The following is a 26,009-nucleotide window of genomic DNA, read 5'->3' on the forward strand; positions in this document are numbered from 1 at the left end:
AGTTGGGAATGATAAGGAAGATCCAGTTAAAAAGCAAGGTCAGAGAAAGATTTATAAGCAGACTTTGTGGTACTGGGCTCTGAACGCGGGACCGCATGCTTGCTAGACAAGTCCTCCATAGCTGAGCCTCACCTCCAAACCAGTGGTTAGTGATACCAGGTCTCACTTCCTGCTGGACCACAGGCCGGACCATGATCCACCCATTTCAGGCTTCCTGTCACAACTGGGATGATAGGTGCACACCATCACTTCCAGCTCTCACTTCAAAAGAGGCTTGTGAGCTCTCTACTGAGGCTGGCCTTGAACTTGAACCTTCCTGCCCTGATGTCCCAAATAGACAGGATTTGCACGGATCAAAGATCCTGACTTACATAAACAGAATTCCAATGAACCCAACACACAGTTGCTGAGGGAGTTCAGTACATGTTAATCGTAACTCACAGAGATGCATGCACACTTGTGTGTTCACAACAGTAGGTGCCCCCCCTAGGTGACATTATGATGTGAATTCAGTGGCCACCATCGGTCACTGACTCTCTGTACTTAGAGATCAAGACACCTGAAGAAGGGTCGGCTGTTTTCACTGCCATTGTGCCTTTTCCATGGCACCAACAATATAGGCCTTCCAGCCTATATTTAAGTAAAGGAAAATTTTGATTATTTACAGTAGCACAGAGGCTAAGTGTGCATCATGGATTGGTGTGGAAGTGAGAAAAATTACAGAGTAAAAGAAAGGGGTGAGAGGTGGCAAGTCTCTCTATGTCAATTTTCTCTACTAAGTCCTAAAACCATACCCTGCAATGGTCAGACACCAGAGTGAGATTCGCTCTCAATTTCTGATCCTCAAAAGCCTGACTCAATACCAGGACCAAGATACTGATCTACAGCAAAGTAGGAAGGATCTAAGGGTCCAAGAAAGAGTTGCAACCATGGGCAGCTTCAGCCAGGAAGCAGAGGAGCCAAGCCCCACGAGCGACTTGGGACCCACTCTGGAAGCAAGCGAGAGGCAAAGGAGAAACCAGAGTTAATGGTGTGTTGCAACTTTGGGATGAGTTCTCTCCTTTGTCCTTTCAACATCATATTTCCTTCCCATATATTGGGAAGCTGCTAAACTTTCTCCTGGACGTTTATTCACCAAGCTAATTTATATCTGCACAAAATGGCTAGTGACAAATATTTACTGATCATCTCCCCAAGCACTTGACTCTGCTCCGAGCTGGCACTTCAGCTTTCCCAGCTGCACTCCCGATATCACAAATCACAGTCACAGCCAGTGAACGCTACTCAGTGCACCGTATATCCCACCCCTTCCCCCCTTGCCCCCTCCCCTCCACCCCTCCACCCCCATCCAGCTTCTGTGGCATGTGCAGGAAAATCAAGCCATGCCCATCAGAGGCTAAAAGCAAGAGTGACCAAGATAAACAACACGCAAAATTTGAGGATCAGTGCCAGCATGGAAATGCTGGGTGATCAAAAAGAAAATAACAGTAAAAAATAATAAAGATGATCTGGCCAGGTAGCTCACACCTATAATCCTAACTACTCAGGAGACTGAGATCTGAGCATCTAGGTTCAAAGCCAGCCCAGGCACAAAAGGACCTGAGGCTCTTATCTCTAATTAACCTCTAGAAAACAGGAAGTGGGGCTTGGTTCAAGGGTAGGGTGGTAGCCTTGAGCTGAAGAGCTCATGGAAAACACCCAGGCCCAAGGGTAGGGTGGTAACCTTGAGCTAAAGAGCTCAGGGACAGTGCCCAGGCTGAGATCAAGCCCCACTAGCCACAACAATAACAATAATAATAATAATAATAATGATAATGATAATGAAGATAGAAGTGATAATGGTGAAACCCTGCAACTGTGGAATATTGAGTTCATTTTTTTTAAGGATTCCCGTTAGATATGGCAAGCACTGGTAGCTTATGCCTGTAATCCTAACTAATCAGGAGGCTGAAATTTAAAGATCATGGTTGAACAACAGCCCAGACAGAGAAATCTGTAAGACTCTTACATCCCACTAACCAGAAAAATGCCAAAAATGGAGGTGTGAATTAAGTGGCAGAGCACCATGCTTGAGCGGAAAAGGCCAAGTAAGAGTAAAAGGTCCTGTGTTCAAGTCCCAGCACCAACACACACACACACACACACACACACACACACACGCACGCACGCACGCACGCACACACACACACACACACACAGAGAGATTCGGGGTGGCCTCTGGAATAAAGCATTTCCCTGGTACTCTTATACACATTAAAATGTAACAGCTGGCCTGGGGTTAAACCTAAAGCCAAAGAAAAAATTCTTACCAAGGACTAGCTAATGACTGTCAGCCTGAAATATACCCCAAACTCCACTCTGGGAAGGGGGAAACACCACAAAATATATACATATACTAATCATAAAAGCTAGTACAAAGAGTCATAGCTCATCCCAACTAATCAGATATTCTAGCCCAGAGTTAATATCTCTGGTTTGCATAAGTTAATCAATTTTTCAAAGCAGTCTAAAGCAATAAAAGATATCTAACTTCAAAACTTTCTGGAACATAATTTAATCTCTTTTTTTCTGCTCATGTAAAAAGTGTTTCTCCGATCTTGCAGAGCCTCGGGACATTATTAACATAAATGTTCAATGAATATGTGACAGATTTAATGACCATCAATCAGTCACCCTCCTATTTCAGCCCAGCAGTGCAGTTCCTGTGGAGTCCCGGCTACACACCCTCCTCCCCAGGCTACGCTGGCCTTTTCCCTCCCCCACCCCCCCACCACACTCAGAAGAGTCTTGGAGTGAAGGAAAGAGCTGGTTCACTTGAGGATCACAGATTGAGAAACACTTTACCACAGCACAGACTAAGAGATATCTGACTGTACCACATTTTATTTTTAGTTTTCAAACCTATTAGAAATTCACTCTGAATTTAACGTCTGCCACCCTATCCAATATGTACATTGAAATAGCCTGTCAGGATAAACACCTACTTTGAAAAAAGTCAAAAGGTATTCAAAACTCACATTAGGTTGAACCACATGAAACTGCCATTTTTGTAGATCAATGACAGACAAATATCAACAATTTCCTAACACCAAAATCTGGGGACTCTAGAGTTCTTCCACATGGCCCATGAATATACAAGATATAAGAAAATAGCTCTTCAGCTTGTAACCCTAGCTAATCAAGAGGCTGAGATCTGAGACTGGAGGCTCAAAGCCAGCTAGGAGAGAAGGAAAGATGAGAAGGAGGGAGGGAGGGAGGGAGGAAGGGAGGGAGAGAGGGAGGAAAGGAAGGAGAGGGAGAAAGGAAAGGAAACGAAAGGAAAGTTCTTAGCTGGAAACAGGAGAAAATCTCTATCTTAAGTAAGTCCCCAAACTGGCCCATGCAGCTCCAACAGAAGCCATTAGACCCTCCCACCTCTTGCCAACTCCTTCATCAATTCTCATCTGAACTGCCTCCCAGGCAGGCTAGGGACACTGGGACACAGTGCCGGCAACCACCCACGTGCCAGTGGGCACATGGTAGCTCACTCTAGTGACCCCTGGGCATCGCCACTAGTGTTTGCAACATACTTGGAAAACAGGAAATTGCCACAACAGGGTCTCACAAGCCCCATCCCACTCAAAGAATAAAGCACAGGACTGTGGCTGAGGCCTAATTGTTCCCCAAGGGAGAACAATTGGTCTATGTCTGCATATTTAGGAGACCACAGCACGCTCTGCTCTGAGAATGAGTTATGGTTTCTGCCTTTTCACCATACATCTCAGGAGCAGGAGGGAACCCACAGGCTGAGTTCACCTCCAGACTGAGTGAACTTCTGGGGACACAGGACAAATAGGGTAGGGAAGGTTCTAGAGCAGGCAAAGATATGAGGAAAGCAGAGCCTGTGCTTTGAGCTCAGAGACTGCTTTGCTATCTTGGCCCAGACAATTGTGTTCAGCTAGAAAACAAAACAGAACATGAATCGTCCAGCAGCTGTAATAAGACGCTCTGAGGAAATGTGCTATTTCTTCACTCACTGAGGAAAACACAGGGAAGGGCTAAAGGAAACTCAAGTGTGAGTACTGCTGTGATTCAGAAATGGGCCTCAAAAAGGAGCCTCAGAAAACCAGCCTCAAAAATGAGAAAAATAGTTGAAGAAGTAAGAGGAAAAACAGTAAGATAAAGATGTCAAAATCACAATCACAGAGGCTCAAGGCTGCGCTGCTCCTCTCAGGCCAGGTGGGTTCCTTCTAGACAAATCCTGTCTGGCTTCACAACCCCAAAGGCCAGCAGAGACTGAACAGCCCCACCACACCCAAAAACACCACAAGCACCCACGCCTGCCACCCAGAGCCATAAATAACCAGCTGGCCCAGATCCACTGATTTGACCAAGAACCCAAGAGAGATTTTATGAATGTGTCTTCTGCTCATTTTGAGTAAGCCAATCACTATCCCCCTGATTTTTATTATCACTGTCATCTCTTTGAAGTAGTTCTGGGGTGCCATAAGGCACCCTGAAATCCTCTCAAAGACACTGAATGGTATTTCCCCCATGTAAGGGCGTTTGGGGGAACAGTGTAGCCACTTGAGGGGCGACATTTGTGCCAGCTTCTCCTTTTTTCTTTTGCTAAGTTACCTGTATGAAACCTTAACATTGCCAGTGGCCTTATAGATAGATCTGTGAACTTCTTTACTTGGCAGCCCTAGGTAGGTGCTACCCATTACCTAACACTTACAAAAAAAAGAAAAAAGAAAGAAAAGAAAAGAAAGAAAAACTCATTACTACATGATATGTACATACAATGAGGCCTTTGTCCTTCAAAGAAAAACATAATTTTCAACAGCCAGCTTCCAGAAGTCAAGGGAGCTAACGTCCAAAACCTAATATAAACATGAAGGCCTGTGTCAAGATTTCAGAGGCGTGGCTGGAAATGACAGGACTGGGGCTAGGAGATGGGGGATGCCAATTCCAGAATGGGGACTGCTTCCACAGTGGCTTTAGCAGCAGGAAGTAAGTGGATCCCAGAACGTCCTGCCCTGCACCTCTGTGTGTGTGTCCTCAACCTCTACATGTGACAGCAGGATATTCTGTCCCTTCATCACACATAAAAGCATGCCTTAAAGGTCACGGGATACCCGTGTTCTCCCACAACAACCTCTCTTTTCAAGGAAAAATGAGGGTTGTGTCATGATTATTTAGGATGTCTTCTACGGAAGAGGATGACCTTCTGGGACAAACTCTCTCAGAAAAAGCCGTGTTTTGGAACTTGATGTTCCATCCCGGAGGAGAGTGTTAATGTAAACTATAAACAGGAAGCTCCAGCCCCAGGGCTTGGGAGCTGAGCAGTAGACAGAGAGGACCATGGCAGCCTCCATGCTTGGGACCAGCATTCATGAAGGGGAAGAAGGGGGTATGGAAGGTGAGGGCGGGGGAGAGTCACACTGACCAAGATGCATTGAGCTTATCAACTCATTCGTTGAAGTAAATTTAATATAAAGAATTCACACAAGTAGCACCACAAGCCAGACTGGCTGGTCATAAGCATACAGAGCTATGAGGTCTGCCTGGACCACGAGTGCAAACCCACCAGCAGCGTGCCCCCTGCATGGACGACACCATTAGCTGGGAAGCAGGTTGCTGACCACATCACCGCCCAGGAGTGTCAGGCCCAGGGGCTCCCTGGGTGATGAGTTTTACCTGGTTGCTTCCTGACTGCCACTTCCTGACCAAGGTCATGGGCCACACTGGGCCTCGCTACAACAACAGTAGTGCTGATGGAGGGAGATGGAGGAAGTAAACGCTCAGGGTAAGCATGAGGGAGCAAAGCCAGATCCTAATGGCTCATGCCTACGATCCTAGCTACTCAGGAAACTGAGATACGAGGATTACCATTCAAAGCCAGCCTGGACAGGAGTGTCCGTGAGATTCTTATCTCTGATGAACCACCAGAAAACCAAAAGTAGAGCTGTGGCTCGATGTGGCAGAGCACTAGCCTTGAGTAAAAGAACTCAGGGACAGTACCCAAGTCCCAAATTCAAGCCCTATAACCAACAAAAATAAAATAAAATAAGGGGGCCACCCACCTCACAAGAGCCCAAATATACATGGGTTTTTTTGTCCTCCACACAAAGAGCAATGACTACTTTTACTCAAGTTCCTTAGAGGACCCTGAGAAAAATTCAGTGTAAGCACCTGTCCCAGGTGTAGATAACACACTGAGTTATTGACATCCCTCCAACCCCTGAGTACTGTGGACAGCAATCACCTAGCACTGAGAATGGACAGGAGTGGGGAACAGTCATGGCAGAAGCACTTCCCATGTTACCACAAGCTTTGAGAACTGTCCACATTTTAATTCACAAGCCAGACATGGAAGAGAGCCAAGATGAAGACAGCAATACTCATCAACATACCTGAAGCCATATAACTATTAAGAGCCAAAGACAAAGGTCAGAGGTGATGGTACATGCCTGCAAAGTCAGCTATGTGGGAGGCAGAAATGGGAGGATCGTAGTCTGAGGCCAGCCCAAGGAAAAGGTACTAAGATCCTACCTCATAAACCAAGCTGGGATTGGGAATCCAGCTCTGGAAGATACCAAGTTATATACCATTGTGCTTAACATTCTTTTACTGAAGTTTTCACCCGGAATGATGATTTTGTTCACAATGGTGAGAATGGCACTTGCAAACACCCTCACAAAGCACACTTTACCAGCACTCCAGCCAATCCCTCCCACTACCCACTCAGAACTGCTTTACTGACTTGCCCGGCGTTCACAGCTAAGGCTCAGAGACAGCCTGAGACCTGTCCAGTGACACAGGGCAGAGACAAAAATTCATTTCTGCAAGCTAAAAAGATGCGGAGAAAGTGCTGTCAGTCTAATTCTCCACAGTAACTTCCTGCGGCCTTCCTCAGACACCAACCTCACCCTGCGCTTGCTTATATCTCTGGCCTCCATGACTCTTCCTCCATGCCTGTACTAAATTCTCCTTGCCTGTCCTCTGCCACACAACCTGTCCAGTTAACCTGCTGGGCTCACTTCTTAAGACTCTTCATTTAGACCACCAAGGCAAAATGAGCAAGCCAAACCAGCTCCCACAACTCTGATGCACATACTTAACATGAAGCCATTCTCCCCTCTACCTGCACGGATTGCTCTGCTGAATGAGGAACCAGGGTGTGTGGCGTGCAGGTCTCTCAACCCCATACCATCGAGGCTCAGCTTGCTCACACCCCAACCTCCCCTCTTCCGGTTGGCTAAGACGCAGAATTCCCTTTAGACCACCCTCCCTCTCCTGGGCATTCCAGCCAAGTGCTACCACCAGTCCAGTATGCCGCATCGAGTCTACTGGTTCTCAGTGGTACAGGATGAACCAAACAAGCAGTGATTAATGCAGAAAATCTGTGCTACAGCTGAATACAAATTACATAATTACATACTCAACATATATTACCTATGCTATGTATTGCATTATATTTTCTTACTATGTGTTATACAATGTGTCATACATACTCAACTGTATATATGCATATATGATATAACTATACAGTCACGTATATAGTAGAATTAATGTATAATAGCCAATTTATATACTCTACTACTATTATACATCATGTACTATACAATATGTATAATAAATACACGTACTCTATTATCATGAAAATCCTTACTTGGCTGAATCATTCATGGAATGAACAAGAATAAAGACAACGGGGCATCACTGAGTTGTGGGGGACAGTGGTCACTCGCAAGAACTTAGGGGAGCTCTGGGAAAGCAACCATTTACCTATCAGGAGCAGCACCCTTCTCTAGAAACACAGCCCTGAGCCAGGCTACACTGGACATCCTCCTCTCCCACAACTTCATTTTTATTGACCGCCTCATCTTAGCATTTGTTTATTCCCACACCTTCTTTCCATCCCCTGCCCCGGCTATCACCTGACCACACCACAGATCAGCAGTCTGCTATCTACACTCTGGCATCTACACTGTAAACCACACACACATACACACACACACTCCTAGAGGCACTGACACAGCACCTCTTACTGTGCTTATGGCAATGCATAAACTATTAACCGCTACCCCAGGACATGAAGAGCTGACCTGAGAATTCACTCACTGTCTCCCAGGCTGGCTCTAAGGCCTCAACCTCTACATTCCTACTCCAGGCTCAGCCACCTCCACCATTCTGGGCCCACACCTTAGACACTCTACCTGGAATCTCCTCTCCCCACCCACCTCTGCCCCAACCTCCCTACACAGGTCAGTTTGTCTTATAATTTTCATCTCATTCCTACATACTTTTTTTGGCCAGTCCTGGGGCTTAAACTCAAGGCCCAGGCACTATCCTTGAGCTTTCTCAAGGCTGGCCCTCTACCACTTGAGCCACAGCACCACTTCTGGCTTTTTCTATGCATATGGTACTGCGGAAATGAACCCAGGTCTTTGTGCATTCTAGGCAAGCACTCTACCAGGAGGCCACATTCCTGGCCCTTCCTGCAGACCTTTAGTATGCACGTGGGTCTCTTCCCCACAAGGCTACAGGCAAGATCCCTTCCTCAGAGATGCTCAGCCGGCACGTGCTTCAAACCTAGCACATGCTACACATAATAAACAACATGGAGGCTAGGATGGGGTGTGAAAAGAAGGAAGGATGGAAGGAAATACAATATTATTGAACTTAAAACCTGAAATCCCTAGTGACTTGAATGGTGTTTAATAGAAATAGAAGTGGGAGTCAACAGATCTCAAGATATATCCCCAGCTTATTTGCTGAACTCACCAAAACTCAGCAAGCACCAATGACCTCTCTGGGCCAGCAGCAGTGGTGTTATTTATTTTCTTTTACAGCACAAAAGGTCAGACATGAAACACTGATACCTTCTACTTACCCAACCCATTCTTATGAACTGCTTGCCTTTTTCCCCGTTCCACCCTGCCTAACTTTTCCCACATCTCCCATTCTCCTGGCTTACCTGACTTGTGGTCCAGGTCTGGGATGGGCTCTGTTCCCTCCCATGTCCCTCTCTACTTTAAAAAACAAGTCACTGTGGAAGTCTATAGAGTGAAGCAAGTGCGTGACTGGAGAAGGGGTCACTGAGTAAGTAGGTAGCAAAACCACAATTGGGTCTGGAACGGGGTCAAGAGACTTCCATGAAGCAGGCCAGGAAAATCCCCTCGGCAATTTTTCCAGCATAACCGAGCTTGTCCCAACCCTGCATCACTGCCAAGGGAAGTCCACATGCAGGTGACCCACAGGCACACAGAGGTGACTACTCTGGGGAGGGGAGGGGAGGGGGGTTGCATGGAAAGTTTTTCTTCCTGTTTCATAGGGAGCTAGCGGAAACTTAGACCAAGGCCTACAGAACATGAGACCAATAAGGATGCAGTCTGCATGGGCCCAGTCCAAGCCTGGAGGAACAGAGCACAGCTCTTTGCATTCACAAGGATGGGTGGTACAGCTGCCCTCGCAGCGTCCTTGGGGAATCTTGGCATCCTTTTCCAGAGGATTCAACGAACATGCAAACAGAAGAGCACATCACCAACAAGGTCCACCAAAAAAAAAAAGCCATCCCAGAGAACTTCACACGTGCCACTCCCGGGGCCTCGACAGAGTTGTGTATCACAAATAACTTGCTTGCAGTTCTAGGATCAACCTATCTGAGATGTCTTATCGCTGTGGTCAGCAAACTGAGAGCTATAAAGTTAACCTCACTGTCTCAAGGTCACCATCAGTTACGTTTAAAGCCAGGCCTTCTGGATGCCTGGGCCAAACCAAATGACAAGCTGTATGTCTCTTCCATGGGTCACTCCCCCAAATTCCATGTTCCATTTGTGCTATACCATCCCAAACCATGCTAACCACCCCGCAAAGAGACCCAGGTTAACACCGTCGGGACTCAAATGGCTCTCAGAAGCCTCTGAAGGCACTGGTAGGCCATTCTTTAGTAAGGAGTGACCAGCAGAAGCAAATGGCTTTAGTAAACACTACACCAGCCTCACACCCTGTTCTGTCCCACAGCACCTGTGCAATCTCAGGGCATTTGCTCTATCTCCTTGGACCTGGACAGAACCGGACAAGGACAACCATCTCAGAGCTGACATCTATGGGCATGCCAACGTAAGCCTATGAATTAGGAGTCTTCTCAAAAACTGTCCTTCTAAACAGGGGGAAAGAGGGAGGGAGGGAGGGAGGGAGGGAGGGAGGAAGGAAGGAAGGAAGGAAGGAAGGAAGGAAGGAAGGAAGAAAAGAAAAGCTCACCTTCTTAGTTAGTATCCAAAGTCTATAAATAACACAAAACAAGTTTGAGGAAAGTACATAATCCACACACATGTACATACCTGGGTGTAGTATAAAATAGGACTCTCTCCCTCTCTCTCTCTCTCTCTCTCTCTCTCTCTCTCTCTCTCTCTCTCTCTCTCACACACACACACACACACACACACACACACACACACACACACACGTGTATTAAATCCGGATGCAATGGATGCAACATTATCTCCCTCATTCCTAAATAAGTACCTACCCCCATTCCAGATATCTTCCCAGCCCTTTGGGCTATGGACAGAGAGAATCATGAGGTTGGGAGGGTAAAGGTAAACTGGTAGTGGGGGGGCAGGGGCAACTTGTTCCCAGGTGGAAGATTTTTGTGATTGAAGAGGAGAAGGAGAGGAACCAGGTCTGCTCTGCTTGTATGCTCTGCTCTGGCTCCTCTGCTTTCTACTCCATGGGCTCCAGATGTGGGGGGAGGGGGGGAGCTGCCACCCGTGACACTGCTTTCACTCACATGGCTTTTTATGAGCACAGGGTCTCCTTCTGCACTACACCTCTGGATTTAAAAGAGGAAATTTCAATCATAGGGTTTTTGTTTTTTGCTGAACAAAACGTATGCCAAACTAAGCTCTGACTTCTGGTTTTGTGAGCCTGGGCCTCCACAGCTCTCTCAGGTTTCCAGTCCGGAGCCCAAGACACTGGCTCCAGCTGCTCCCTCGGGTGCTACACAGGGAGGGAGGAGCAAGACTGAGAAGCCGGGGCACTTGATGAATTTGGAGGTGCCCACACATCCTGAGAACTGCTTCCAATCTGCTTATGTGGGTGTGACTGGCTCCCATGGTCTGACCTGACATCAGCATAAGCACCAGTGTGTTTTCTTGGGCATTATGGGAAAAAATAAATCTGGTAACAAGAAGGGGAAAATCAAAGAAAACAGGGAAAGTCCGTGCCTGCCTTCCTCGGCCCCATGAAAGGTCATCTGATGTGGAAGGAAAGGCTTTGATTAACTTTCTCGCGCAACATTGAAACTTCTGCATCTCGAACACATTTGGACTCTTAGAGTCAGTTCACCTCCTGGCCTGTGGTCCACCCACTCTAAGAAGAGACACCATCTCCATCTAACAACCAGGTTATGCTTGGACCACACCTGCTTGGGCAAGATACTGGAGCCTATGTCGATGGTGATAAATGGGAATCAAAGTCTTCCTTGCTTGCCGTAACCACACTACCCACCATCACTCTGGAGGTCTCCACAGAAAGGCCCTTCCTGCACCTTTGAAATATTCCCAACTTAAAAGTAGATTCTGTGGGATTTTTTTTTCAAACGTTGACACTGTAATTATATGCAGGAGTTTGTACCTCCCATTTCCTTCCAACTGTAACATTTCTAGATCTTTTTAAAGCATACATTGAGGTTAGCTTTTTTTTTTAGTACATGTTATGAAATAAGATATGAGCTTGTGCCCAGCCTTAGCTACTTTTTTCTGCCAAAAGGCCAGACCAACACAAACTAAATACAACTATTTTCTTTATCCAAAATTCAGTTGAAACCATTACGGACCTTCTTAATATACACACATAAACCTAGCTCAGGAACCCCACTCGTTCCTGGCAGGTCAGCTGAAATCATAACAAGATATTAACTAAGCAAACTCCCCCAAAACTCCAACATCAAAAGGCAAAAGCATTTTTCAATGGTCTTTCTTTCTATTTCCTCTAGTTTTCTCTTATTTTTTTCATGTATTTTTTATTGTAATTAATAGAAGGGTTACATGATATGATATTTGCCAAATAGAAGGTGCATGGTTACAGGGGTATGCTCTAGAGACAGACATCAATCCTAAGTGTCCACACTAGTGTTTCAGTAAACAAAATGTAAATATTTGGTGCATATAAAACAGCCTAATCAAGTTACCTGGTGTCATGAGCCTCTGGAAAACAGAGGTTAAAGTCTCTGTCTGGTGAACAGAATGTATTCTGTAAATGTCTGCTTGTGAATCATATCAAGGAAGCACCCTTTACAGCTAAGTGCAAGAATGCTAAACCTCCTCTGGGCCATACAGAATTACTGGAAACTCATGGAAAGCAATGGGTTCCTGTCCGGGGACACGTAGGGGCACATATAAAAAGGGAACCAGTGGGATATCTCATCTTACTCAACTTTCCCAAGTCATTATGAATGTTTGGGAAGCAATACTGGCTGTGACAAGTTGGGCTATTTCACCACAATCCCTGCCAAGGCCAGGATACCTGATTTGTGAGTTCCAAGTGCTTCCTAAATAATCGGGAGTCTTTCTGACGAGCCCCCAAAAGACACCCTAACAATCCCCTGCCCCAATAGATGCTTCCAAACACAATTAGACAAAACAGCTCTTGACTTTGAACTCAGTCAGTACCCCCCTAATAATGCCTTCCCTGAAATGCAACTAGTGCGTCTCTCAACATTCCAGTTTTTCACTATTGTGAAGTCTCTACTTTCAAAGAAAAGCACTAAGCTGGGCGTGGCGGTTCATGCTTGTAATCCTAGCTATTCAGGAAGCTGAGATCTGAGGATTGTGGTTCAAAGCCAGCCTGGCCACTAAAAACCATGAGACTCTTATCTCCAATTAACCAGTAGGAAACCAAAAGTGGCCCTGTGGCTCAAAGGGTAGGAAGGTAACTTTGAGCTGAAGAGCTCAGGGACATCACTCAGGCCCAGCGTTCAAGTCCCATGACTGACAAAAAAAAAGAAAGAAAGAAAGGAAGAAAGAAAAGAAAGAAAGAAAGAAAGAAAGAAAGAAAGAAAAGCACTATTTCTTTTTTAAACCAGGATGGGAATAGCAAAAAGGGAAAATGCTATGTGGGAATTTTTTCATAATGTTATCTGGAAACGATTTGTAAAACTCACAACTGTATATTTAAACTTCGTAAATAGTTATACTGCCAAAGAGAAAAATGATATTTTTGCATGTGGTGTGCTCTATCTCTCTGTCTCTGTCTCTCTACTTCTCTCCTCAACATATTTAAATGTTACTTGGTCAGGGTAATTGCTGCTGCAGTCTTAAGAGACTAAGATAAAAATCGTTCACTCACATCATGCAATGAAAGAAATGAAAAGGGAAGATTTCTATGGCTATGCTCAGCAACTCCAAACTGCTTTTAAGGAAGTTCTTTAGTAGCAATCAGTAACACAGTAGCTCAGAAACTAAAGGATCTCTTTTTATTGGACAGCCATGTTTATTGTCCCAACAACTATGATGCATTTCTTTCTTGGTTCCCTTGATTTCCTTTTCTTCAGAACCTGGTAATCATCAGAGACAGGCAGTCACTTGACTCACCTCACCCATTTATCACAACATTGACCTCATCTCTGGTCCTGACCAAGTTTTGGTAGTTTCAGCCCAGATGGTGTGGCTTCTACTAGACAGAGATGGATTCTCTCTCCTCCCTCAGGGCAAGCTGACCTGCTGGCGCGCAATCATCTACCACTTGGGGCCTGAATGTATTTCCAGTGGAACTTGGTGATATGCCGATTATAATTGACTTTCACCAGAAGTGATTGGCATGTGAGACACTGGGGAGGAGGGGACCCACAAGGGGGGTTGCCCTGGCTGAGTGTACATTTCATCTTAGCAATTCATATTCATATAACTTAGCATATACACACATGGCTATTAGGCTTACCATGAAGTATTATGCTCAAATATCTTGCAACAAATTATTTTTTGGCATCTAGACTACTAGCCATCACTAGGGTTAACTAAGCTGCATACAGCCAAGTGCCTGCTCCTTAAGTACGATGTTGTTCTTTCTCCCATCTTTTTTTTTGTTTGGTTTTAATTTTTTTTGGTGCCAGTACTGGGCCTTGAACTCAAGGCCTAGGTGATGCCTCTGAGCTTAATCACTCAAGTCCAGTGTTCTACCACTTGAGCCAGAGCTCCACTTCTGACTTTTTAATGATTCACTGGATATAAGAGTCTCTTGGAATTTCCCCATTGGGGTTGTTTTCAAACCTGGATCCTCAGATCTCAACAGTCTGGGAAGCTAAGATTACAGGTATGAGCCACAAGTTCACAGCTACATTCATGCTTCTCAACTAGAAATAAAAGTTGGGCTTGAGACCGTAAGCCACAACAGGCAAAGAAGCCCAGGAAAGAGATTCAAGATTACATCTTGACCTTGTCCTTGGTCCATGTGTTTTTGCAGAGGCCATCTCTCCCCATCACAGTCTTTGTTCCTGGCCTTTATTCCTCAGTGTTTTTTTTATCCTTTCCCTGCCACACAGCCACCTAGGAAGCTGAGTGACAGGAAGTCCCCTGGTCCCAGCCTCCTCCCCCCTCCCCCCTCCCCCAGGCCCAGCTACCGCAAACCATCCTGCCACCAAAACCTTGTTGCACAAAGTCCATCTTGACTTGACTTTGCCACATGGATGAAAAGGTAAGAATTGTCAGCACCGTGAAATGGAAATTGCCAACCACCACAAACCCCAGAAACCCAGCTGGATACAACACAGGAGCCATGTGCAGCTTGGTACAATTGTGTCAACATGAAAAGCAGGGCCTGCGACCTGGCAGTGGTGTCACAGCTAAGGAATTTGGCTTGTCTGAAGAGCAGTGGGGCTCATGGGGCTCAGGTGATGTGACCCCACACTTACCAGGCACACACACATGATGCAGGGGTTGTCTGTGATGAAGGGGATTTGCAGAATCTCTCCTTCTTTCTCGCATTTTGCAACCGACCCTGAAATGAGGGGGAATTTTTTTGTTTTAATCCTTGCTTAGTAGCTTTATGGCAATGTCTTAAGTCCTTACACTGGCCCTTTCTAAAACACCTTACCCACATTTCAGGAATAATAAATTTTAAAGACCAGAATCATCAAAAACCAAATGTCTCGAAATCTATTTCAAATACTGTTATTCCAACGGTTTGAGTTGTTTTGTTTTTTTTTTTTTTAAAAAAAACACACACATAATTTATGGACAGATTTTCTGTTCCCGAATTATTTAAGCACGGTTCCAAATATTTCTGTGGATCTTTAATAACGCTCCTCTGGTGAGGGCATTTATTTCAACTACACAAGCGTGCATGCGAGTGCACACACACACACACACACACACACACACACTCTCAAGGGGGCCATGCGGGAAGATTTTAAATTCGAATCCTGGACTCTGCCGCTGATCAGGCCTTGTACAGGCATCTGCTGTTTTGTGGCAGTTGCAATCACGCTTTGCAAGGCAAGCCTCGGGTCTCTCAGAAGCCTTTTTTTTCTGCGCCAGGTGAGAGTAAAGCCTGCCCTTCAGAGTGGAGCCACAGCCAGGTATTCACCTGCCTGGCACTTGTGGGTCCTATCTTCTGCCGCCACTGCCCTTTCAAACTGTGACCGCCTCAGTGCCCCGGGTCTGGAAGGCCGGCGCCGCACGTTGCGCTGCCTGCCCCGCAGACACGCGCGTCTCCGCGTGTCCAGGAGAAGGGCGAGTGCCGGATGCGATCAGAATTGTTAGATTGTCAAGGGGGGGGGGGGGGACACGAGTGAAACAGGAAGAATACTGGAAATCAGTCAAGGGATTTCTCGACTTTATCAAAGGATGGCTCTGATCGCCGCCTTGGATCGGGGTGCGCTCTCATCCTCACACACACACACACACACACACACACACACTTTCACCCCCGCACTTCCCACCCCGGGTCCCGCTTTGCTCCATCCCGGCGGCGGGTGGATGGATGGCTGGCGCCCGCCCAGGTGCGCGCTCCCGTCTGCCCAGGACCCTCGCCGCCCCTACCTGTCAAGAAGGAGGAGGCCAGAGACACGGGGACCCCCGAGCAATTGAGCAGCAGCAGGACGCAGCAGGTGATCCCGGGCGGGCGCCGGCGGGCTCGCCCCGCAGCAGCCTCGACGCTGCGGGAGCTCCGGAGCATCATCCCCGGGACCGTGCTCCGCCGCCGCAGTCGGGAGGGCTCGGGGCTGGCTGTCGGGAGCCGGCGTGGAGGAGGGGGCGGGCGCCGGGGACTGGGGGCGCGGGGCGGGGAGAGGCGGGGCGGCCCTGGAGGGGAGGGGTCCTGCGGACGCGGGGCGCAGGGCGCCGGGTCCCGCGGCTGCGCTGCTCCACTGCGGCGGGCGCTTCCGAGAGAGCCGCCAGCCCGCGGAGGGGCCGGCGGAGGGGAGTCGGAGCCGGGGACCCGCGGGGAGGAGCGCGGGCTGCCGGGGCGCACGGCCACCCCGCCCAGCCCGGCCCGGCCGCTGCTCTAAGCGCTACGCTGCGGCTCCCGCCGCACCCTCGCCTCCCGCAGCAGCCCGGCGGGCCGATGCGCGCACTACCCCGGCGGCACCGAGCACCGGGCGCACTTCGGGCTGCACGGACCCCGCTGGGGGACGCGGGGCCTGGAGGGTCCGGCGATCCGTGGGCCCGGAGCAAGTCCCCCGGCCCCGCGCCCCTGGGTGCTTATCCCAGCCGGACAGCCGCGTCTCCCCGCCCGCGCGCCGCCTCCTCCTGCCCCGGGTGCCGCCCCCACCCGATCCGCCGCCGGCGCTTGTTCTGGGCACCCTAGCGTGCGAGAGAAACCCGGGCGCAGGGCGACCCTGCAACTCCAGAACCGCGCGGCCTCCCCTGTTGAGGGCGGGCTGGGGGGCTGGGGGCTGCGCTTATGGATCTGCGCGCCTTGACACCGGGGAGCCGAGCCCCGAGACCGAGAAGGAGGAGACCAGCACTGCGCATCGCCAACGCCTTTCGCCCGTAAAAGAGGCACCACGGCTCCAGACTCCGCCCCCTCCCGCGGCCGGCGGGCGGGGCGCCTGACTAATCATTCATTCACCAGCCAAGGAGGGCGGGCCCGGGCCCCGCCCCGCCTGGGGCCGCCCCGCCCCGCCCCGCCCCGGCTCGCGGCCCGGCCGCCTCCGCCCGCTGGGCGGCCTGGCGGGCGCCTGCCTCGCGGGTGCTGCACTAGCTCTGAAGTTGGGTTCTTTGATCCCCCAACCCCCCACCGGCTGAATCGACACCTCCCGCCCAAATAGCAGCCTCCAAGAAGGGATGTCATGCAGGGAAGAAGACCTCAGCTAAACTGAAGGGGTGAGGTGAGGAAGGCGGAGGCCCTGGGCAGGAGCTGGGCTTTGACAGCCCTTCTCCCAGTGACAGATGGGCCCAGCGAACCTACACACTCACAACACAGGCTCACTCAACACACATACGCACAATACACACCACAGACACACACTCGTATACATACACCACACACACACACACACACACACACACACACACACACACACACACACACACACACACAAGTAAATCGGGAGAGATCGGTAGGCCTTCGCTTGCACTAGACTTCAGTGGGTTGGAATAGCGGCCCTCTAAGAAGCAGCCATCTCCAGTGTGTGAGTGAGCTGCTCTGGTTGCTTTCCGGGGTCCACAGGTCCTTGGGGTTGCAGTTCAAATCCCTCTGGGAATGGAGGGATGTGTGCACCCCTACCACCGTGGAGTGGTGTCTGGAGGAAAGGGGGTGCTGAACTCTCCCTGTGGGCACAAATCCAAAAGCCACTTGAAGAACAGCTTCTGTGCCAGGACCTTTGCAAATGGTAAAAGTACGAAGGATTTGTAGAATCCAGCTCTTTGTCCCATTTGTTAGTCTGCTGCGGGCCAGTGATTTACCATCATCTGCAAATGGACCCTACTGGAAGAGCCACTTTCTTTCTTAGGGTTCCCCAGATGCCTTCCACTGATAGCTACCCACTGGCTTCCATCTTTTTTGGCAGGGGGGGGGTAGGCCTGGGGCTTGAACTCATGGCTTGGGCACTGTCCCTGAGCTGCTTTTGCTCAAGGCTAGCACTCTAACACTTGAGCCATCAGGCCACTTCTGGCTTTTTTCTTTTTTTTTCTGTTTATGTGGTATTGAGGAATAGTACCCTGGGCCTCCTACATGCTAGGCAAGCACTCTACTACTAAGCCACATTCCCAGCTCCCTGGCTTCTACCTAAGCAGAGCTGAGTTCCCCAGTAGCAAAAGAGATAAAGCTTTCAAAAACATGATTGTTTTGTGTTTAGTGTTGAGGCATGAACGGTTTCTGAAGCTCTCACTTAGTGTTTCCATTGAAGTGGTAGAGCTGTACCTCCACTTTGGGAGGTAAGAGTCTCTGATTTTTTCCTACCTGGGCTGGCTTTGAAGGTCGATCTTCAGATGTCAGCATCCTGTGCAGCTACAATTTATAGACCCTTGGTGATTCTGCTTTTATGTGGACACAAAATGGCAGAGCTATCCAGATTCCCATACGACCTTAACTTTTGACTGAAATCAAAAGAAGAAACAAAGTGCTCTGCTTTTGACCTTACTCTGGTAAGGAGGTAATGGAACTCAAAGATTTAACTGAGGGCCCATTGAAGGCTGTGGCACCTCTAATTCTCTACAACAAAATGTGCAATCTAATCAAACAGGCAGATGTTCCTATGATAAGAGAATGTGTGCTGAATCCCCACTGCAAAGTTCACTTGGACTTTATAGTCCCAAAATCACTTCCAGAGACATGATTCAGGCATCACACAGACCCTTCACAAAGGTGGGGAGGAGAGAGAGTGACACAGTCCAAGGGATTCCCTAAGTGTGTAAGGGTTATACTTACAAAAGGCATCAAGGTCAGATGCACACTTGACAAAGGATTATACCACCAAGAACCCTAGTGTAGTCAAGGACATAGAGCACATGTAATACAGCAGATACAATTAGAACATAGCATGACATGGGAGATTAAAGAAGAGATAATAAGCCAGGCCTAGAGGCTCACATCTGTAATCTTAGCACTAAAGAGGCTGAAGCAGGAGGAAGGTGAGGCTTATGCAGCCTGGACTACATTGCAAGATTCTGTGTCAAAGTGTGAGGTGTGGGGGGTGAGAATCCATCATTGGTCACAGCTATAATTCTATTTGATCAAGTGGCTAAACATACATAGAAAAGTCCAAAAGGCTCTAGTTCCAGTGAACTAGCAAAGTACCAACTGGAGGTATGGCTCTAGCAGCAAAGCATTCACTGTAAGTGAAAAAGTTGAACAATAGCTCAAGGCCCTGAGTCCAAGCTCTGGTACTAGTACAGAGAGAGAAAAGGAGAAGGGGTGTATAGGTGGCTCAAGCCATGAGGCCCTGAGTTCAAACACTGGTACCAGCTGAGAGGGGGGGGGATATGAGAGAGAGAGAGAGAGAGAGAGAGAGAGAGAGAGAGAGAGAGAGAGAGAGAGAGATTGAACTTCCAAGAGGGGGTGGCAGCAGTATCTGAGTTTTGAGCTTCGGGAACAACAGAAAATAACAGCAGGCAGATAAAAAGTGGTTTCCAAAGGAATTGGGAAGCAGTAATTCTGCTAGATCTACCAGTTGTCTGACTGGGAGCTCCTGGGAATAAGAAAGATTATGAGAAATTATAGGTAGGTAGGTAGGTAGGTAGGTAGGTAGGTAAATTATATAGAGATAGTATGCAGGTAAATTATATAGAGATAGATAGATCTAGATAGATCTGAATGAGCAATCACACATCAGGAAGTAAGAGCCTAATTTTTCTTTGAAATATCTGGACTAAAAACTATCTATCCTTAGAAGGTGAATTCTCTCTGTAGTGGTATTCAACTATCATTACAATACTAGAAAGCATAATTTCCTCCTCTCACCTACTGGATGAGGTCATGGTGAGCAATGTGGAAACTAAGAGGGGAGTGATGGGTCCATTTCCACAGTCACTCTGACTTCCTGATTATGGTACTGTACATTAAAGATACTCTCTACCTTCTTGGGCCATGACTCAGGGGAAAGATTGTGATAGGATGCAAATTGGTTAGAGTTGGCACCACAGCTACTCAAATCTTTATGAACTAAACTGGAACAAAAGACACAAGTTGTAACACAATAAAACCCAGACCACAATGGTGCTGCTCAGAGAAACAATGAATTTATTCTTAGGTCACTGGAAAAAAATTAAAGGACTTCACACTAGTCTGGGTGGGGCCGCTGGCTTGCTTGATGTCTGATTATCTCAAAGATCTCTGCTGAGGACAGGGAAAAAACATCTGGCTTCAGCTAGTAGGCTCTCTCATCAGCCAAACACCAGAAGCTCTGAATGTGCCTTTCTGAGATGGAGAGGATGGGGAGACAATGACAAGATCATCATTTCAGTGATGTGGGTATGGTTCATTGGGTCCTCTAAGTCATTAACAAAACCTTTCTCACTGAGTCCTCTCTCTCCATCACTTGTCACCCAAGGTTCTCTTCACATGACTCTTCCAAATACACAACTTAGCTCTTGCTGAGGCAGGTCAGTTTGATGAGGACGATAAAAACATTGAAACAACAAGACCCTTTCTTCCCTGCCCCATTTTTTCCCTGCTCCCAGCCCAGCCCACTCAGAACTTGTCTCAAGAACCATGAGCCATCGTTACAAGCGATGGGGAAAGGTTTGCTGTTTCACTTAGTACTTGTTCATGTAAACATCCATAAGCCAAGAGGATTGGTTAGGGAGACACACATTTTCCAGTTCTGTAATTAAAGGTAGAAAATTTACAAACTTTGGCTAAAAACAAAACAAAAAACCAAAAAGTTCTGTCATTAAAACAGAGGTTTTATTTTCATATTTCATTGAAACATCTGGACGACCTCCATGCATTGACTCATTGTCAGAGACTCATACAAATAAACCATTCACATTGATATTAGAAGTTAGAAAAGTCAGGTGTGAGTCAGACTTGGTTGCTAGGCAGGCACGGGAAGCTCATTGGCACAGAATGCTGTATAGGAGGGAGCCTGAGCTCCTTGTTCTGTTCAGAGATTTCTTCCCCAAAGCAAATTTACCTCCTATAGGTCATCCATCATTGGTAGGGAAAGAAGCAGGAGTGCCAGGCCAGTGTAACAGTCCATTAGGCTCATGATTTTCTCTAGATTTGGCCAATGTCACTCACAAGACTTCAGATCCATCTCATTGGGAGCAAAACCCACAGTGGAGAGGAAATGATTGTCATCATAGAAATGCTCATGATGATCAATGAGAGACTCGGAGCAAATGGTTCGGCATTCCTGACCTAAAAATGTCCCCTACCGGGTTACCACTTGATACATACGATGCTATGATGAAGATTCTTTGGCATCTATTCTTCACTTCTTTCCATCTTGAACTCCTAGTTTATATGGTGCTTGTGGGTAATGAGCAATATAAATCCTTCAGACTCTTACTTCTACTGAATAAACAGAAAGCCTGACCCGAGGTGTGGCTCAACTAGTAGAGTAGGAGCCAAAAAGCCAAGCTAGAGTTTGAGGTCCTCAAATTCAAGACCCAGTACTAGCAGCGAGCAATGAATGAGGGGTTGTTGAATAGGAGCAGAATCTTACTTTGGTATAATGAGAGTTCTGGTTACACTTAAAAACTGAACCACATGGTTAAACACATGACTCAAAAATATGAATCCCATAAAATCCTACATTTTATATGTGTTTCATTATAATTGAATTTTTTTGCATGTTAAGTAAAGCTTTCTATTTTCTTCCTTGTTACTAAATTAGCATATAATTACTGGCCCAGAATAGAAGCTATAAATTATTAAGGAAAGGAAATATATTTTATCATATTCTGATACCTAGTTTTGTGATAAGCAGTTCATATTCATCTTATTCGATTTACTCCACAAGCTTCCTAAATAGGAACTGTTAATCTTTCTTTTTTTTTTTTTTTTTTTTTTTGGTCAGTCATGGAGCTTGAACTCTGAGCTTAGGCACTGTCCCTGAGCTCTTAAGCTCAAGGCTACTGCCCTACCCCTTGAGCCATAGTGCCACTTCTGGTTTTCTAGTGGTTAACTAGAGATAAGAGTCTCACAGTCTTTAGTGCCTGGGCTGACTTTGAACCAGGATCCTCAGATCTCAGCCTCCTGTGTAGCTAGGATTATAGGCATGAGTCACAACACCTGGCTAAGCCTCCTTTTAAAGTTGATGAGAAGTAAGCACATAGGGCCAGATGATTCCCCAATAGAGAAATAATTGAGCTAGAGTCAACACCAGTAGCTGTCTTCAGAGATGCCCTCTGCCTGGCTATACGATTAGGAATGCTAGTGTCACTAATTATTCCTCTACAGTATCCCTTTTTAACAATCATGAGATACCCTATTACATGTAGTTACCATATTTCTCCTAAATAGTATCTCACGTAGGTAATTTCCAACTGTGTGCTCCTATAAGGAATTCTTCAGTAAACATTTTAATATCTGAACTTATTTCCCTTGGGATAAATTCATTAATCGACAGATCAAAGGTATATGCCTGAAGGCTTCTGAATTATATTTTTATGATTTTTTGTTTTATTTTTGTTTTGACTTGCACTCAGGGGCTGGGCTCTGTTCCTTCACTTTTGCGCTCAAGGTTAATGCCTCCCGAGTATCTAGGATTATAGGCATTGGCCAGTGGCACCCAGATTCTATTTTTAAAAGTATTAATCAAACACTGTTTTCCACTTTTTTTCTTCATTTTTTATAGTAAACCAATATACTTGCTCAACATGAGGCCTTAAACCTCTAAACCCTCCTCCACTATCTTAATAGATGTGTGTAGATGAAGATACAATTATTTTGTCTTATTAAAAAGAAAACATCCCTTGGCTTTCTAGACTTCATTGATCATGTGGCATAAACAGAGGACTGTTATAGAAAGCAGCATTGTTTATTTGGCCACAGCCACCTTTGCTGCTCCATGCCAAGTTTCTATGAGCTAGAAGATAGTAACCAGTTCCTGCCAGTTTCTCTGCCCAGGTTTTTAAAAAGTAATTTTAGGGGCAGCAATGTGGCCTAGTGGTAGAGTACTTGCATAGCGTGCACGAAGCCATAGGTTTGATTCTTTGGTGTCACATACACAAATAAAGCCAGAAGTGTTGCTATGGCTCACATGGCAGAACGCTAGCCTTGTGAAAGCTCAAGGACAGTGCCCAGGACTGGCAAAAACATAAAAAGTCACTTTATTGTTAACACTAAGGTGTTGTAAGAGAGGATACCACTTCATAACTTGCTAAGGTTTTCGAACAATCTCTTCCTTAAAGTTGTAATCCTTCAGCTTGGTTTCTTTTCCTTCCCCAAGCTACATTTTCCAAAAAAAAAATCTCTTGTAATAAAGACAATAATCACATTAACAAGCAACCCCAGCATCTCTCAGAAGACAGTACAATCATGAATCCAAATAGCCAAGGCTTAGTTCATCAGCCCCAGCCATAGCAGGGACTTGGAACAGCTTGCTTGCCCCAGCTTAGTCAGCAATCACTGCCAAATGAAAGGAACCCATCTCACCAAGGCAGGATTCATTCAAAGGGAATCCTTGAAAGTAACCTAGTGACTTAACTACTGTCCCATCCTAACTGTGCAGCTCACATACTCCTTGAAGCAAGTTAAGGAACTCTGATGGAGCCTCAGTCTCCCCACCTAATAAGAGGAAGAAATCTTCACTCTGCCTGTTGGGTGAGGCTGGGTATGAAATGACAATAAATTTCTACAAATCAATATAGGCAACGTCTGTGTGTGTGTGTGTGTGTGTGTGTGTGTGTGTGTGTGTGTGTGTGTGTGTGTATATATATATATATATATATATTCCCAGGGAGGGATGCTGTGCTAGTTAGTGCCTTTCTCCTCTGCATGGAGGCTGGCGGTGGGAATCACGGCCGGGCTCTGGCAGATGACACACGGGCGGAGAGGGCAGGCTGGGCGTGTGCACAGGGCCACGGGGTCCTCATAGTGCGAGGGGCTTGTGTCTGGGACATGGGGACCGGGCGCTGGCTGGTTGGCCTCTGGAGCCTGTCAGAAGGGCGAGCCCTGGAGCAGCTCACGAGGGTGCAGAGGCGCCTCTGGACTTCACGGTGGCGGTGAGAGCACAGGGCGGGCTGGTGGAGGGAGCCGTGCTGCGTGGCTGGATGCGGGTGACCTGTGCGGCTTGTGGAGTGACTCCCGGGGTGCACAGGATGAAGACGCAGCCCTTGCAGGCTGATTCTGGGGACTTTTAAGGAACTTCCAGGTCTTGGTGCTCATCCATTCCGCCCCCCCGCGTGGGGGCCGCGTCGGGACTGAGCGCGGGGGCTGGCGACACACGGCGTCACCCGGATGGCCAACTGGGACGCGATGGCTGTGGCACCAAGGCGTCTTTTGACGCACGCCCCATGCCACGTCGCTGGAAGGCAGCTCCGGTTAAAGCCTGGAGGGCGGGCGCGCGCCCCGTTTCGTATTTGAGCTGGAGTGGACAGGCGCTTCTTCACAAATGGACCAAGCCCCCCGCGGGGAAATGGAGGAAGGGCCCTGCTGGGCGCCGGAGGCAGCCGCCGCGGCCAGTCCGCCAGTCCCCGGAGCCGCATTCCCATCGCGGAGCTTCGACGCCCAGACCAGGGCCCCCCGACCCCCCGCGCTGTCCGGCGCTGTGGCACCGGGGGTGGGGGTGGGGCTCCGCGACCTGCGCCCCGCATCCTCAGCCCACAGGCTTCGAGCCCGGCGGTGATACGGATGGGCGGTGTCTTCCAGTACCGTGGGCCAACCCTGCACCAGCACCCAGCACCCCTTCCCCCGCCCCCGGCGGCGTGTCAGCACTCTGTCTTCTTTCCCTGTTCTCCTCCGTGCTGCCCTGCATCTGGGAGGCTCAGCAATGTGTCCAGAGCTGTGGCGCCCGGGGTCAACCTAACCGCGCCAGGGCCGCCCGCGCAGCGGCCGGGGTGCGGCGCGGCGCCCCGCACGGCCTGCAGGTGGCAGCGCTGCGCGCCGGGCTCCACGCCCGTGCGCACGGTTCTGCCCGGCTTCCCTTCCTGTCCAGCGGGACGGCTCCGCTGCTTCTCTGCAGTTGGGAGGGCGAGGCTGGTCGCCCAAACCCGGGCTCTCCGGACTTGATAAAGGGTCTCCACGCCGGGGAAGGGCCAGGCGGCGCAGGGCCGCCGTCCTGCCCAGGCCTCGAGACGCGCACAGCCCTCGGGACACCGCGAAAATGCTGAAATCCCCGCTGCAACAGCCCAGGCAGCACGCCGGCCCATGACCAGGCGGCCTGACTCTCCAGTTGACACTGTAATTCCGTATTGAAGTGTCTAAAAGGTTCCATTACCTCTTAAGGGAAGACTGGGGGGGGGGGGGTGAAAGGAAGAGAGAGAGAGGGGCCGGAAGGGGAGTGGGAAGAGGAAGAAAGGGGGAGGGGGGCTGGTAACCCTGGGCACAAAGAGCCCAGCAATCCCAACTACCCTGGAGGCTGTGATCTGAGAATCACAGTTCGAAGCCAGCCTGGGCAAGAAAGTCTGTGAGACTCCTAACCTCCAATTAACCACCAAAAAGTCTGAGGTGGCGTTGTGGTTCAAATGGTAGAGCGCCAACCTTGAGTGAAAAAGCTCAGGAACAGTGCCCAGCCCCAGGATGGAGTACCAGAAACCCAAGTGGAGGTGGAGCTGGGCACAAACTGCCCAACACTTTGTGGACACTTCATCTGGGGTGTGTGTGTGTGTGTGTGTGTGTGTGTGTGTGTGTGTGTGTGTGTGTGTGTGTGTGTGTGTGTGGTACCGGTCCTAGCACTTGAACTCAGGACCTGGGCGCCGTCTCTGAGTTGTTTGTGCTAAGATCTAAGCCTCTCACATACTGGCAAGGGAGCCACCAGTGCCTGGCACACAAGATTTTCATTTCCAGCCTCTCTCTAGTCAAATCAGTGACTCACTCCCTCAAGGCCTGGGGGGCAAGGACTGTCCAGTAGAGCAACAGAGAGACCCTGTCTAGTGGAAGCTCTCACTCACTTCCCTTGCCTAGAGGCAACCCTT

The 26,009-nt window shown here is 48.2% G+C and overlaps 1 protein-coding gene across 1 annotated transcript in view; it reads right to left on the bottom strand.

Annotated features, from left to right (window-relative positions):
• Nucleotides 1-16,374, bottom strand: part of Bmper (BMP binding endothelial regulator) — a 216,467-nt gene extending 200,093 nt beyond the window's left edge. The window contains exons 1-2 of the mRNA XM_090332652.1: nucleotides 16,026-16,374; nucleotides 14,897-14,982 (exon numbers count right to left, since the gene is read on the bottom strand). Of these exons, the coding sequence (XP_090188778.1) occupies nucleotides 14,897-14,982; nucleotides 16,026-16,164 (225 nt within the window). The 5' untranslated portion in view covers nucleotides 16,165-16,374. The remainder of the gene's footprint in view (nucleotides 1-14,896; nucleotides 14,983-16,025) is intronic.
• Nucleotides 16,375-26,009: the final 9,635 nt, after the last annotated feature.

The sequence above is a fragment of the Megascapheus bottae genome, chromosome 5 (assembly GCF_031878675.1).
Source record: "Megascapheus bottae isolate mThoBot1 chromosome 5, mThoBot2.hap1, whole genome shotgun sequence".
Classification (NCBI taxonomy): Eukaryota; Metazoa; Chordata; class Mammalia; order Rodentia; family Geomyidae; genus Megascapheus; species Megascapheus bottae.